We start from the raw sequence: 13,946 nt of genomic DNA, 5'->3' as shown, positions 1-13,946 counted from the left end.
TTTCACCTCCTTTCAAACTGCCCTACTGCTATTCAACGGATAGCGATGCTACAGACGTTCTCCATGTATGTCAGTATTTGGGTCTGCTACTGTGGTATCCTACCTGGCTATTAATAAAGTATTTTCAGTAGGGCAAATATTCAACAGTGTCATCAAGTTTGCAGTAAGTTTGCATAAGAAAAATTATGCAGACAATAAGATTCCACAAGCCCTTTTGGTATCTTGCCTTCACCAATAAATTGTAGATTTATGAGAAACATGGCTTTGCTTTAGACACTCAGAGGAAATATTTAAAAAGAAATTAAATAAGAAACCGGGTGCCTCTAGGTAGAGTAAAGGAAAAACATTAAAATTTCATAATAGTTTGAGAATTTGCTCGATAAATCTGCAACTGGTATCAGAATGCTATCCCAGACAATGAAAGTACTGTGAGCCCTAAGGTTAAGGGAGAGCTTGTAAGGAAAATTATAGCTGCACAAAAACGTTGTAGACTTCCAAATTTTAAAGGCATTAAACATTAAGGATAAACACCTACTTTGCTCATTTCCCCGGATTAAGTATGGTATTTTAGAAAGGTGTGCACTTTCCCCATTATACCCATCAGATTTTAAAAACACAAATTTCAGTCTGCATGTAGTCATGAAGAATATTTGACTTGTGTTTATTTGCATGGGTCAAGGCAAATCAAAGTACTGAGTACAACTTATGGGAAATATCTAATTTGTAAGTCAGTTTACATTTCAACTGAAATGACTTGAAAGTTGAGAATCATGACACCATATCTTAGGCTATTTTTATTTCAAATGCACCGAGTTAACAAGAGAAATATGAATACACTTTTCTGCTTAAAATTTTGATGTTTGAAGATCATTATACCTGGGCTATCTCATCACCATTATGGAATTATTATAACTACTGCTTTGGGAGCTAGAATATATTTTCTGGTGGTGAATTCTCTACTGTATTTTATTCTAAAGAGATCTGGCTGTCATTAACAACAAATTAACCTCAATTTATGACGCTTCCTTTTATTTTTCAAGAAGTAAGCTTTAATAACTTATAAAAACTAGAAATAATCTCAAATACAGAACGGAGACATCTCATGCTAATTCAGCCACAACCTGAGACTTAATATAGAAGTGTATTAAATGTGTACTATTAAAAGAAAGATCTGAAAGGGTCCTCTATAAAATTGGTGACCAAATTTCCAGTCTGCCGCTTGAAAACTGGCTTTTTCCCCCGCAGAACTTATATGCTCCATGCATCACTGTGCTGTGTCAGATGCGTGCCTATAAAATTGCGAAAATGAAGTCTTTTCTGGTAGCAAAGGGGTTAAGTTCTTTTTGCTTTACCAGTTTCAAATTACAATGAGAAGCCTCTTCTTTCCCAGCAGGGTTGTGCTTACATTACTCTTTAGATCTCCCTTGAAGAGGGCTGGTATATTTGTGTCTGCTGGAGGTGGAATTAACAGTAAGAAGGAGAAAGAGAGTGAAGGGACTTTCAGGAAGGTTTGCAAGTAAATTCAGGAAAACACATTGACTTGAATAGTACAACCTTGAGTCTTGTTTTACCCTAAGACGACACAAAAGATGTTAAAGTTATCACCAAGCTGCCGGACAAATATATATTCCAACACCAAGGTGCAGATCAGCATAGATCTGTGATTCAGAAGTCAGGATTTGTCTTGGAAAGAGCTCAAGGGTTGAGAAGAACTCAAGAGCAAGTGAAGATCACTTTGGGAACTACAGTTTATTAGAAGATCAACTTCCGTTCATTCAAATACCAAAGGCCTGATTATCATATATTGATATAGGAATGCATAGGTCATCTGATCAAATAATATTAGCCGTCTTCTGCTCTATCCATGCAGCAAAAACTCTTAACAACTGTGGATAACTGGAAATCTGAGTTTCAGCTTTCTTAGAAATAACTAATCTTGACATATTCCAATATATTAAAATTAGGGCAGGAAAATCAATGAGGATGTGTGTTCAGAAATGTCACTGTCATGAAGAATAGGTAAATTTGTTTTTCAGCTACTGGGGAAATATACCTCCTAAGAACTTAGATTTTTTTGTTTTTGTTTTTGGTAAGAGGACAAGAACGACTAAAAAATATCAACTTTTGCTTTTGGACAAAAATGCATCTGACTGTATTTTTATTTAGGGGTATTGTGGGTTTCCTCTGGAGCTGCTGGGTTCTAGTGGGTTCTGCGAAAGGAAGTTTGGGAGACAATCATGTTCACTCCAGTTTTATTTATAGACGACTACGGAACCACGAAAGACGGGAAATACAGAGGGAAATTCTTTCTATCTTGGGTTTGCCTCACAGACCCAGACCATTTTCACCTGGAAAACAAGCTTCCTCTGCACCTCTCTTTATGCTGGACCTGTACAACGCCATGGCCAGTGAGGAGAACCCCGAGGAGCCGGAGTACTCTGTGAGGGCATCCCTGGCAGCAGAGACCAGGGGAGCCAGGAAGGGCTCCCCAGCCTCTCCCAATGGGTACCCTCGCCGCATCCAGTTGTCTCGAACGACTCCCCTGACCACCCAGAGTCCTCCTCTAGCCAGCCTACATGATGCCAACTTTCTGAATGATGCTGACATGGTCATGAGCTTTGTCAATTTAGGTATGTTGTTCGTTTATTTGTTAATCTATGTTATTGCGAAGTGGACGTTTTCCTAATGGTAAAGTAGCTGCCTGGTAGGTGGTCATGTTTATATATAGTCATTTTCTATAACTCTCTTCTCCAGCTTCTGTTTCCTTTCTTTCATTGACATAAAATAAGATTTTGCCTTAGGCAACAAAGTCATATGTATATATATATATATATATATTTAATATAAAAAGCTAAAATTAAACACATCGTTTGGGTAAATTTGGGTCTTTTCACATCTTGTTAAAATTTCAACTTCGCTTAAATGTATGAATAAACAGGCAATAGTTTAAAAAAAGGAGAATTTATGAGGATAGCTAAGTTATAGGCAAAATAATAGTCATAGTAATAATAATAATGATGATGATGATGCAAGTATTTACAGATGGAAAAGTAAAAGTGACATTCTGGACCATTTTTTGGTTAGTAATTTAAAAGGCATATAAGTGTAATTTATATGCCACTTAAGAACTCTCATTTTAGTGAGGAAACTACTGTGAAAATATTGATGTGAAATTAATTAAGTTTAAATAATATTGTAAAAGATTACTATCAAAGACTTTCAGGGATAGATTCTGAAATGCTGTGAAAAATATTTTGGAAAAGAAGTTTCAATCTAACATTTTTTGACTGTAATGATTAAAATATATTATACTTCTTTGATTTTTTTCAGAGGCAAGAGAAATGTAAAACATGCTATGATGCTTTACCTATACAGAACTTTCCTTGTCATTTAAGATAAAAAAATTTCAATTGAAAAATTCTTTAATTAACAGGATGGTTAGAGAATAATTTTAAAAATTATGTTTTAGTGCTGATACTGACGATACCTAGAAAATTGATATTGACAATATCACATGATAAGTTAGTGCCCAGTATTCCATCTTGCAATAATATTAAAGAGTCACCACTTTAAAATGATTTTACAGGGGCTGTAATTTTCTTTAAATTTTTTAGTAGTGACTGAAGGTGAAAATTTACTATCTTCAAACATTCAAAAAAAACCACATAGAGTGTATTTATTTTTGAAGACAAAACTTAATCAATAAATTTAATCAATTTTAATGTTATAACTTTTAAAACTTTATTTTAAAAGTGCAATCTACTTGGACTTAAAATTGACGTTTTATTACACACCTAATTTAAAACTTCCTCAAATAATATCTCAAAAAATATTCTTTGAAAAGTCAGATAGCAACAAATCTTAATAACACATGATGCTTTTATAATATGTGTTGCTTAATATGCCCTGATCATTTGCTCTGAGCAATCCTAGCAGGAAGGATAAGGTGCCTAATAAATCATATGTTTCACGTTACAGGAGACAAAGCTCTCATTATAAGTTTTAGTAAGTCATCATTGGTTGCCTTAATCGGGTGTCATGGGGGCCTTTTCTTCTACATGTAATTAACAGGTTCCTTTGGAACTTTCAAGCCATTAAAATATATCTTAATTCTAAATTAGTTTGCTTTTTCTTCATGAGTGGCATGCAAATGTGACTCATGGTATGTTTGAATTTGTAGCAATTTCTCAAGCTTATTCATTAATTTAAGTAAGTTTTAATATTTTCATAGAAAAAATGCAATTTAGCATGATTTACATATTCATAAAATAAATCACTGAAAAAATCAGTTCAGGTCATCTAAAATCTGACAGGAAAGAATGTGTTATGTTATGTACTTTATAAAACAATAGCTCAGTCATGAATCTTTTCTAATAATATATTAAAATTGAATACTTTGATCATTCACAAGAGAGTGTATTTGTTTTTTCAGAAAGGAATGAAGTATGATTTTTGAACCCGTGCACCATTGATTTTTATAAATCTACATAGAATAAGAAAGCCAAAACCAATAATAAAGAGTTTTATTCAAGGACTTTTAGGACCATTTTTGTCATTAAAGAATACTTATATTTTTAAATCAGTAGACTTTTGATTATTTGTTTGGATTATAATAACAAAGCAGTTTATTAACTATACCATGAAATATAATTATTCATTTTACACTAGAGAAACAATACTGAATATAAGCTTCAGAAAATTTTTATTTATTTATATATTCTTATCATGCTTAACTTGCTGAGTAGTGATTTATCTTCAATAATAGACCGTATTGTTTTCTCCTCATTTAATAATTCCAAACGAAATGTCTCACATGAAATTACTGACAAATTGATTGTGATACTAAGTGAGTTTTTCCTAGTAGTCTCTAAGGAAAATTGACCCACAGTTTTATTTTATTATCTTTAGACCATGCCTTCTAATACGTCCAAAGCTTATAGTCAATCACTACTTAGTAAAAAGCTTTAACTTCTATATTTCTTCCATAATAAAATAGGTCAAAGTATACTTAGAAAAGGTAAGAGTGTAATATCATTATTAACGGTGCTAAGAATTTCAGTGCTTCTTACTGTAAAATTCATTAACCCATATTATCGTAAACTTTTTTCACTTTCTGTAAGACTCAAGAGGATTTTATTTTATTTTTTTAGTATCTTAAAAGATATGTATATAGTAGAGATTGAGGGCAAATGATCAAATTAGCAAGAGGCAAGGGATTTGTACTGAGGAAGTCACCTGATATTTAAAAATGTGAAAAGAATCTATTGACATTTCCCATAACAAGTTGAATTATATAAAATGGATCTAGTAGCATCCTTGTTATTAATGCCTGCTGTGTCATTTTCAAGTCAAATAATGGATTTTCTACAATTATCTTGTCATTCAGAAAGACATTTTTTCCAACATAAGTTTTGCTCACCAAGAACAATTAAATTTAATTCAAACTCTGAATCATAATTTAAAAAAATCTATTTTTTAAAATTTCAGATGAGATTAGTTTTATGTTCATAAGCATAAAATAGAGTAGAATTTACTAGAAGAAAAAATAAAATGTGAATAAATGGCCTCAAGGCCAATGTAAACAACTAAATATGAAACCAAACACATTATTCTGACCTTTAAATTATTTTAGTATTTGTTCACTTTGAAGAAACAAATATTAATTATTAATTGTGTGAAGAGAAACTTTCCACCTTATTTTATTCATTATTCTTAGGCCAACTTTTGTCAGTCTCATAGTCTATAACTTTTACAGATTGACTTCTCTGCTTTCTCTCTAAAACTAATGAATATCAGTGGAATTTTGCTTAGTCAATTCCACACTATTTAGTTAGTAACAAAAATATCTTTCTGGTAAATTTTTTCTTTTTCAAAAATGTTAAGGGTTAGTTTATATATCAAATACCTTTGCAAATTAAAAGAATGATTAGGTAAGTTGCTTGCAACATTTAAGCGTATCTCTAGTTTACATAAACAAGTAGTGTATTTCTAAGATCTTTTAGTTAGAAACCAATTTGATTACTTGGTGATCATAAAATTAAAATGACATAACATTGTAGATGTTTTAGAGGAAATTACAAAAATCAGTCAACATAGGAAATTCACTTTTGTATTATTCTTTGTCAACATGTATTTCCCTGATAAAGAACTCTGGGTTTATTAATGGGCTTTGATCAGTTGGTTTGGAGTCAAATACTCAGATACAGTTCAAGAATGTATATTCATTCTCAAGCATAGAAGTATAAAAATGTGATGCTTACATTTTTTCATGTTTCATGACAACATATTTAACATGTTAAGGTATGAAATAGAAAAAAATGCTTAAACCCTTCTCCCCTATTTCCCCAAATCATTAAACTCCCTTGGTATTGGAAGAAAAAAAAATGCTTATGCCCTCAGTTGACAGCTTTGAAAGACATCTTTGATATTTATTGTTGGTTTTGGCTGACTCAAGTGCCCAGTGGAGAGGAATTTATACACAGATCTACCTAAAGATGCCTATCTATGTAGTCTCTCCAACAGGGTTATTAACACTTGTGTAACGTAAACACACCTATAAACACACACACAAATTTTTTTTTTGAGGAAAGGGGGATGGGATGGAAGGAAAGATGATCTAAAACCATTATAGTACATATTCATGGATTATGCCTGGAATCACAAATGGTAATACTGGGTAAAACAATCATTCTTTACAACTTTTCACTTTTGAAGAGAAAAGAAGTCACTGAGGGTGGAGACCTTTTTCTCTCTTCTTCATCAACCCTTGGCATTCATGAACGCACCCCAGGGGGCTTCTCGTTCTTCTCTAAAGCTATGTCCTTGCTGATTGATGGGCATGGCTGCAGAGATAGTTATAATCATAGTTTAAATAGAAGTTTTTTGCACGTTTGAACGGTCACTCACAAATCGCTAGTTTTAGAAGTTTAATCAGAAGTCATGGCCGGAGAGAAGAAGGTATGATAACACCTGTAGAAGGGCTTGGGGCTGCTCACCCACCATCTCCAGCTCCTTCCCTTTCATTCTTCCATTTTTGCAATATCACCTCTCTCTCTCCTCCCCACCTCCTGCCCCTCCCATTTGTTGGCCTTTCCTCTGTAGTTCTAGGGCCTCTCCAGCTTCAGGCTTTCTTGGCATCCCTCTCCTGACTGCCCCCACCCTTCCTGGGGTCTGCCTTTGGTCCTTGTTTCTTCGTGGCTAAAGGCTTAGATGAGCTGAAAATCAATTCGTCACAGCTCCATCATTGAGGTACAGTCTCCTGTTTTCTCTCTGTTGAGAAGGAAAAGGTTATGATGGGCCCATTGCAGCCTCCACCCATCAGGAGAAAAGCTCCCCAGGGCATCAGAACCTCTCTGGCTGTTGCATCCCCTTTAACTGTTTCTCTACCATGCCTTTCATCTTCGCCTCCTCACCTCTCCCCCAGGATCCCATGGACTGAATTTAATTGTTTTTGCCATTCTTATTTTATAACAGTATTAAAATTTAAAAGGGGAAATTCAAGGGCAAGTTAAAAAAAAAAAGGGAAAAACGCACCACTGAACAAAAATAACGCTAATCAAAAATGCGATCCATTTTTGGTTTATAAAACCCATTGGCTAATAGAATTTTTATGGAATACTCGTGGCACGTCTGTAAAGAAATGAGGATTTCCTTTGTTAAGTTGAAGAGAGATGTTGAGAGGGCATAAAGAGATCAAGAGTAATGGTTGGAGACAGAGAACAATGAGGATGAGATGGAGAGAGTAAAAGTATTTTTTAAAGCCCTGGAAAGGAGGAAAATGAACGCAATGAGTGTTAGGGGCCGTCTCTGGGCCTCGCAGGTGGAGGCTGTGGGGAAACCCTCTGTCTACCTCATCCTGACACTGCTGCTAGTACCACATTCCCAGCCACATCGGCTCCAGGGGGAAATCCTTTCATCCTTTCGGACTGAAACACCGAAGCGGGGCAAAGAGAGGGGGCGCTCTCAAGTATGTGTGTACAAGGAGCACACAGACGGGCTACTCACATTTACAGTCATAAATAACGTAGTAACTCAGCTTGAAAAAAACATAGGTTAAAGGAAGAGGCTTCCCTGATGCAGAGAGGGGCTGAGATCAGAGGAGCCACTGAAAGGCTGGGAGGGAAACAATGCATCCCTTGTTCTAGGGAATATTTATGAGTGCTTCTTTGCACCTTCAGTTCATATTTTATTGGCTGGGCTGTGGGGTTTCCCCATTTGCTCATCTCTTAAAATAATACCCTTGGCTAAGATATCCTTTAAAATACACCAGTCAGTCCTGACAACTGGCTCATTTATTTGGGGGGAGAAGGAAGCTGTTGTGATGTTGATGTCTAACGGGAATGTTTAAGATCCAGTCATGGAGCTTAAAATTATGACAGTGTGATAAAAATCATAGTGGGAGTATTCACCTGCCTTTTTTGGAGATGTTTACAAGAATCTACTCAACTAAGTAGTAACCCCAGGTTTGTACGAGTCTTATCTAAACGGCTGTGATAAAATGATAATCTAATAAGGTAGAAACAAAATCTGTTAAAGTGTACCATGTTTAAAATGAGCAAAAAATGTCATTTGTAGATTTGCAAGAAGGTTCTTTAGTGGTTTTGGGAGAAAGGGAAATAACAACAAACCTTCATAACCAAAGAAAGTACATATCTACACTTGGAAGGCAGTGAATTACATACACATTATACAAAACATAGAAACCCAGACCTTGTGTAATGTTAAATTGTTTGATTGGTATAGAAATGAAACAAAGGTTTAATTATTTAATAATTATTTTATAATTTCTAAGATGATGAAGATCCTTGCCTTTACGATGATGTGTCCTTTCATTTTACTTTTCATAAACAATGGAGTCTTGGGGCTTGCCTTACAAAAACAACCCTGCATTTTAGAAATAAATACATCTAATTATATTATCTCTTACATATTGTGTTTATTTAACTTCTTTCTGGAAGTAAATAACAATTTTATTGTTCTTGTGGTTTAACAGCTTTCCTTAAGTTGTTTGCAATAAAGAAAATAGTTTAAAGAGGTTAGATGCAAATCTCACTTAGATTTTATGCAGGCCTATGAAACATGTCAACATCAAAAGATTTATTAACATTTACAGACCCCTTCAGCTATGCTGTCCTGATATGAGAAATTCAATATTATTTGTTGCACACAGATTTCCTGTCCTCAGTGAAACTTTGCTAGTAGCCTTCCTATAGAGGGAGAGGCAGTCTATTTTCAGAATTCTGAGTCCATGGCATATTACTGCTCAAACGGCTTTAAGATTTAATTATAAATGAAACCTAATTGCAGAGTAGCATAGAAGAAGCCAGCATGCCTGCATTAGGATCCCAGAGTCTACACTTTCTTGCAGGGTGACCTTGGGCAAGTTACATCTCACTGTGCCTTTCATTCCTTGCCTAAGAAGTGCTGCTGATAATAATACCACCTTCCTCCTTGGGTACTGAGAGGATTAAATGAGTTAATCACATACAATTTTAAGAAGAGTATTTGGAACCTAGTGAGACCTCTCGAAATGGCCGTTATTGTTACTGGAATTTCATTTGTAGCCAACATCTGTACCACATTTGCAGGAGCAGCTAAGTAATTCGCGGAGCCCAGTGTAAAATGGAAACATGGGGCCACTTGTTTAAGAGTTATCAAGAATTCCAAGATGGTGGCAGCAGGGTATTAGACCCGATGCGGGACCCTCTTGAGTACATATTTGATGACATGTTACATTAGCAGGAATCAAGCCCTATTCATCCTTTTCTTATCCCCAGTGGAAAGAGACAACATGCACAAAGTGCATCATTTGAGGAGAGTTTAATTAATGTTATAATATTTCTAATGTTGTAGGTGGGGTTTTCTGGAAAAACTGGAGATAATGCAGAATGTGGAAAAGCAGGGGAGCCTTCTTTCATGACTCCTAGGATGGAACGGGAGCAGAAACAGTTACCAGAAAGCTTAGAGGAGGACTGTAGAGGGAAGGCACCCTGACGGGAACAGTGGCCTTTGTGAGAACGAAGCCAGGCAACCAACCCCTATGGACTCAGCAGGGAGGGAAGTCAAGCAGTAAATACCCAGACCTTACTTTTCTGCTGCCTTTCCCATTGGCTGATCTTCACTGAAAGCCAAGGGCCGTGGAGCCCATTGGATCAGCTCCTGAAAAGTCAGCCTCTCCATGTAGAGAGCTGAGCAGAGAAACAGGGAGAGTGTATATTGAGACACCAACTGAAGATATTGGGGACAACTGGATAAATGCATATTGAATGTTTAGTCAACAGGAGTTCTAGAATCACTTCAATTTCAGTGCAAGTTACTGATAGGTATGTTAATCCTTGTCCTGGTCAATTTATTGCAAAATTTAAGAGATAATCATAATATGGTGTGAGAACTAATTATGTCACAAGTTGGTGAAGTGGCAAAAACAGGCATGGCATGCTGAAAAAAAATTCTTAAATTGTATCTGGATCAGTAATTTCACATGATATATTAAAACTGTTTTAGAGGAAACTGAAACTAGAAACAAAAGCCACAATACAAACAGCAGACTACCATTGCCAATCACAAAACTCAGTAAAGAAAGCGCTAGAATATATGCAGACTCATAGGGCAAATATAAAGGGCAATATGTGTTTTCAATCTCTAGGCCTGTTGATTCTCAATTCTATGTCATTCTTCCTGAAACGACCCATGACTGTGTGTTAAAGTTTTGTGAATTCTGAGTGGAACCATATAAAATTCTCCACAGTGCATGTTGCAGGTAAAATTCATTTCAGGAGGAGGCAAATTCGGATGATTGTCTTTCTTCTTTGTTACCTTTCCTCTCCCCTAGCAGAGTTCCTGTGACTCACAGATGCGGAATTTCATGGGGGAGCAGGTGTGTCTGCTGTTTAGTTCTCATAAATAACCAACCTCTAAGCCTCGAGGCCAGAGCCATTCCCCTACCCTTTAATCCCAGAGGAGCTTTGAGTAGAACAGCTTCTTTCCAGTATAAACTGTTCCCCTTCAAAGCTTTGAAGGATGGAAATTTTAACCTGCTTTTACTTCTATAATTATCAAAAGCAGAGGAAGGGTGAGTTCGACTTGGAAATTATGTAGGCTCCTCTGCAAATAACTTTGATGCAGACATTGAAGACTCATTTAGTGAGGAAGAGGTGAAGGTCATCAATTCTATAAGCCTTATGGTTAATATTTTGTAGATGTTTTCTTTGCTCAGAGTGAGGAGGGGTTATTTGGTTCTCTAACCCTCTCAGGAGGGTTTAAGTGTAAGCGTTTTGGAGTCACACTGTTTCGAAAATCAGCTTTGCATTAACACCTGCATATCTTTGAAGAAACTAGTTCACTTCGTGGGACTATTCCCTCAACTGTAAAGTGGAGATCATAATGCAGAATTGTAGTTAGGACTTAATAAGGCAAGGGTATAAGTCTTTGAGCCGACATGAGCAAAGGATGCAATTAACGATCCCTATTGCTACTATAATTCCTTCTACTAGAGGGATATCCATGCTGTTCTAATGTTTCAGTTGGTGTTCTACGCCCAGTCCACCAGACATTGTCAGATAATTTTCTATCTGAAACTGTGGAACATTATGCACATGACTTTTGCTCCATCCAAAAGAAAATGAACTTGAATTTCAGGGACTCTGTCTTCAAATTGGTCAGTTGATGGGCTCTGCTCCCTCCTTGGGGTGTCCAAGGAAAGGTCAGTTCATGACTGAGCCTTTGGGTAACTGTGGGGCTTCCCTGTGATCACCTGAAGGCAACACTTTCTGTGAGTTGCTGCTGAAAGGTGCTTTTCAGTTACTTTTGGTCCCTTTCCTAGAACGAACCCAACATTCTACTTTAGTTCCAGATATTACTTGCTTGTTATGGAGAAGGGGAAGCTGATGGCAGGCCAAAGTGATAATATAGAATTAGAAAACAAGTGGTGGTGAAGGCTGGGCATTCTCTAAAAGACCCTTTTGAAAGACAGGAAGAAAAAATCTTGAGTTCGAAAGCTTATTTTCAGAAGCCAACTTGTGTTTTTCTTTAGTTTTAATTTTGCAAAAAGTTGATTCATGATGAAAATATTGGTGAATAAACTCCTGAACTCTAAAAGAGGAAAGCCACTCTGTTCAAATAATCATTCAATCCTGGCACTTTTAGTATTGTCTGTTAATCAGATCATGTTTGAATTTATGATTTTCTAATTTGTAGCTGTTCTCATTACTATTTGTATTATTATTATCATTTTGTTTCTATTTCAAACAATTCAGCCTTAAGCATTTTGACTTTCCTAGACTATTTCTTTGGGTGTTTCTTTTGTTTTTCAGATGACAGTCAGATCCTTTTATTAATTTTCCTGAATTGCTTCTTGTTATAATATTTTAAAGCAGGATGGGAATTTATGAGTTTTATCCAAAAAGTCACACAAAAGGCCATGCATGAACTGTGGACCTCTGTTGATTACAGTATCCATATTATAAAGTCATCACATAGACTTATGATATTTCCTAATATGTTGAGTGGGAAAATATGGATTTATTGTTTTTTCATTATTTGATAACATGCTAAAGATAAGTCATTACGATGCTCTTTGCTAAAGTTTTCATTGTGGTGAGTGAAGTTCTTAAACTAAAATATGGATTCCAAAATTTATTGACATGTTCAAATCAACAATTAGGATTTTTTTGTTCCATACTGCCATATCAAAAACAGTTAGCATTTTACAGTTATTTACTTGGAGGGAGAATTTATCAGAATTAAGCAAGCTGTTTATCATTGTTTTTTTTTGTGTGTGTATGTGGTACATTTAAAGTATATGACATTGTCACATAATTTTAAATGATAGTATAGTTGTAGCAACAATGACAACAATTAAGTATAATTCCTGTGCTGGGAACTGGACTAAGTGATTTACACGCATTATTTTAGTTAATCTGTGTCTCAGTTTTATGGGTAAATATTTTTCTGTTCCCATTTATTGGTGTGAAAATTGAGACTCATCAGAGGTTAAATAACTAACAAAGGTCACCAACCTGGTAAATGGCAGAATCAGTACTAGGACCACGATCTGTCTGACTATACTTTTTTTTGTTCTTTGTCACTATTCTTTAGCTTAGGTAACCTACTTTTGAAATATATAGACAGCAGTGCAACTTCTAACAACAATAATCATCGTTTTCACTTTTCTACATCACTTTAGCATACAGCACTCAGGGAAGTGGATATGACCCCACAATACACATCTGTGAGCACTGGAGATCTGACAGGTCATTCATTCAGTCATTGGGCAAATGGAACTGACTACCTACTATTGGGTCAGGCACTGTGGAAAGACTCTGCCTGTCCCACTGCCAAGATCACAGGGCAAGAGGAACCAGGTCCAGGCCCAGAGTTCTTGATTCTTGTGCCAGGATTCTTTTGCTCAGTGTCACCAACTTTCAAGAAATCACACAAAAATTCCAGCACCAAGTAAAAAGAAAAGCACTAACAAACATTATCTAAAAGAATGTGTTGCTTTGTTGTTGAAATAACCAGGCAGAATTAATCTCTTGTGTGCAGAGAAAATAGTTTTCAAACCTAAATAACTTTAAAGACAATTAAAAAAAAAGAGTTTCTTACCAGCAAACAGAACCTAAGGAAGCCTGTTAGTCCAAAAAGCATAAGGCAGAGGTAGAACCAATCTTCAGCAAAGCTTAGGGACTCTGAAACCTGCTGTGTAGCGAGTAGAACTTTACCAATAGGAGATATTTCCCCTAAAATCACTAGGTGATTTTAGGGGAAATATCTCAAAAGAAGGTTCACATTTTACACTGCATGCTTACTGCATGTTCCAGACCTAAGTGTGGCTTAAACATTCATTATTTATTTGTGCTGTACTTAGGAAATAGGGGTAAAGGTCATACAATTTTTCAACTTTAAGTTATTTGATCTGTCTAAATTTTGACCCCAGACCCTAACTTACT

The 13,946-nt window shown here is 35.7% G+C and overlaps 1 protein-coding gene across 1 annotated transcript in view; it reads left to right on the top strand.

The window, feature by feature from the left end:
• Positions 1-1,929: 1,929 nt before the first annotated feature.
• BMP5 (bone morphogenetic protein 5) overlaps positions 1,930-13,946 on the top strand; it is a 117,282-nt gene continuing 105,265 nt past the window's right edge. The window contains exon 1 of the mRNA XM_060021356.1: positions 1,930-2,630. Coding sequence (XP_059877339.1) covers positions 2,141-2,630 — 490 coding nt within the window. The 5' untranslated portion in view covers positions 1,930-2,140. The remainder of the gene's footprint in view (positions 2,631-13,946) is intronic.

Source organism: Delphinus delphis, chromosome 10 (assembly GCF_949987515.2).
Source record: "Delphinus delphis chromosome 10, mDelDel1.2, whole genome shotgun sequence".
In the NCBI taxonomy this organism is placed as follows: domain Eukaryota; kingdom Metazoa; phylum Chordata; class Mammalia; order Artiodactyla; family Delphinidae; genus Delphinus; species Delphinus delphis.
The sequence above is the reverse complement of the archived record's forward strand: the minus strand, read 5'-3'. Positions and strand labels throughout refer to the sequence as shown.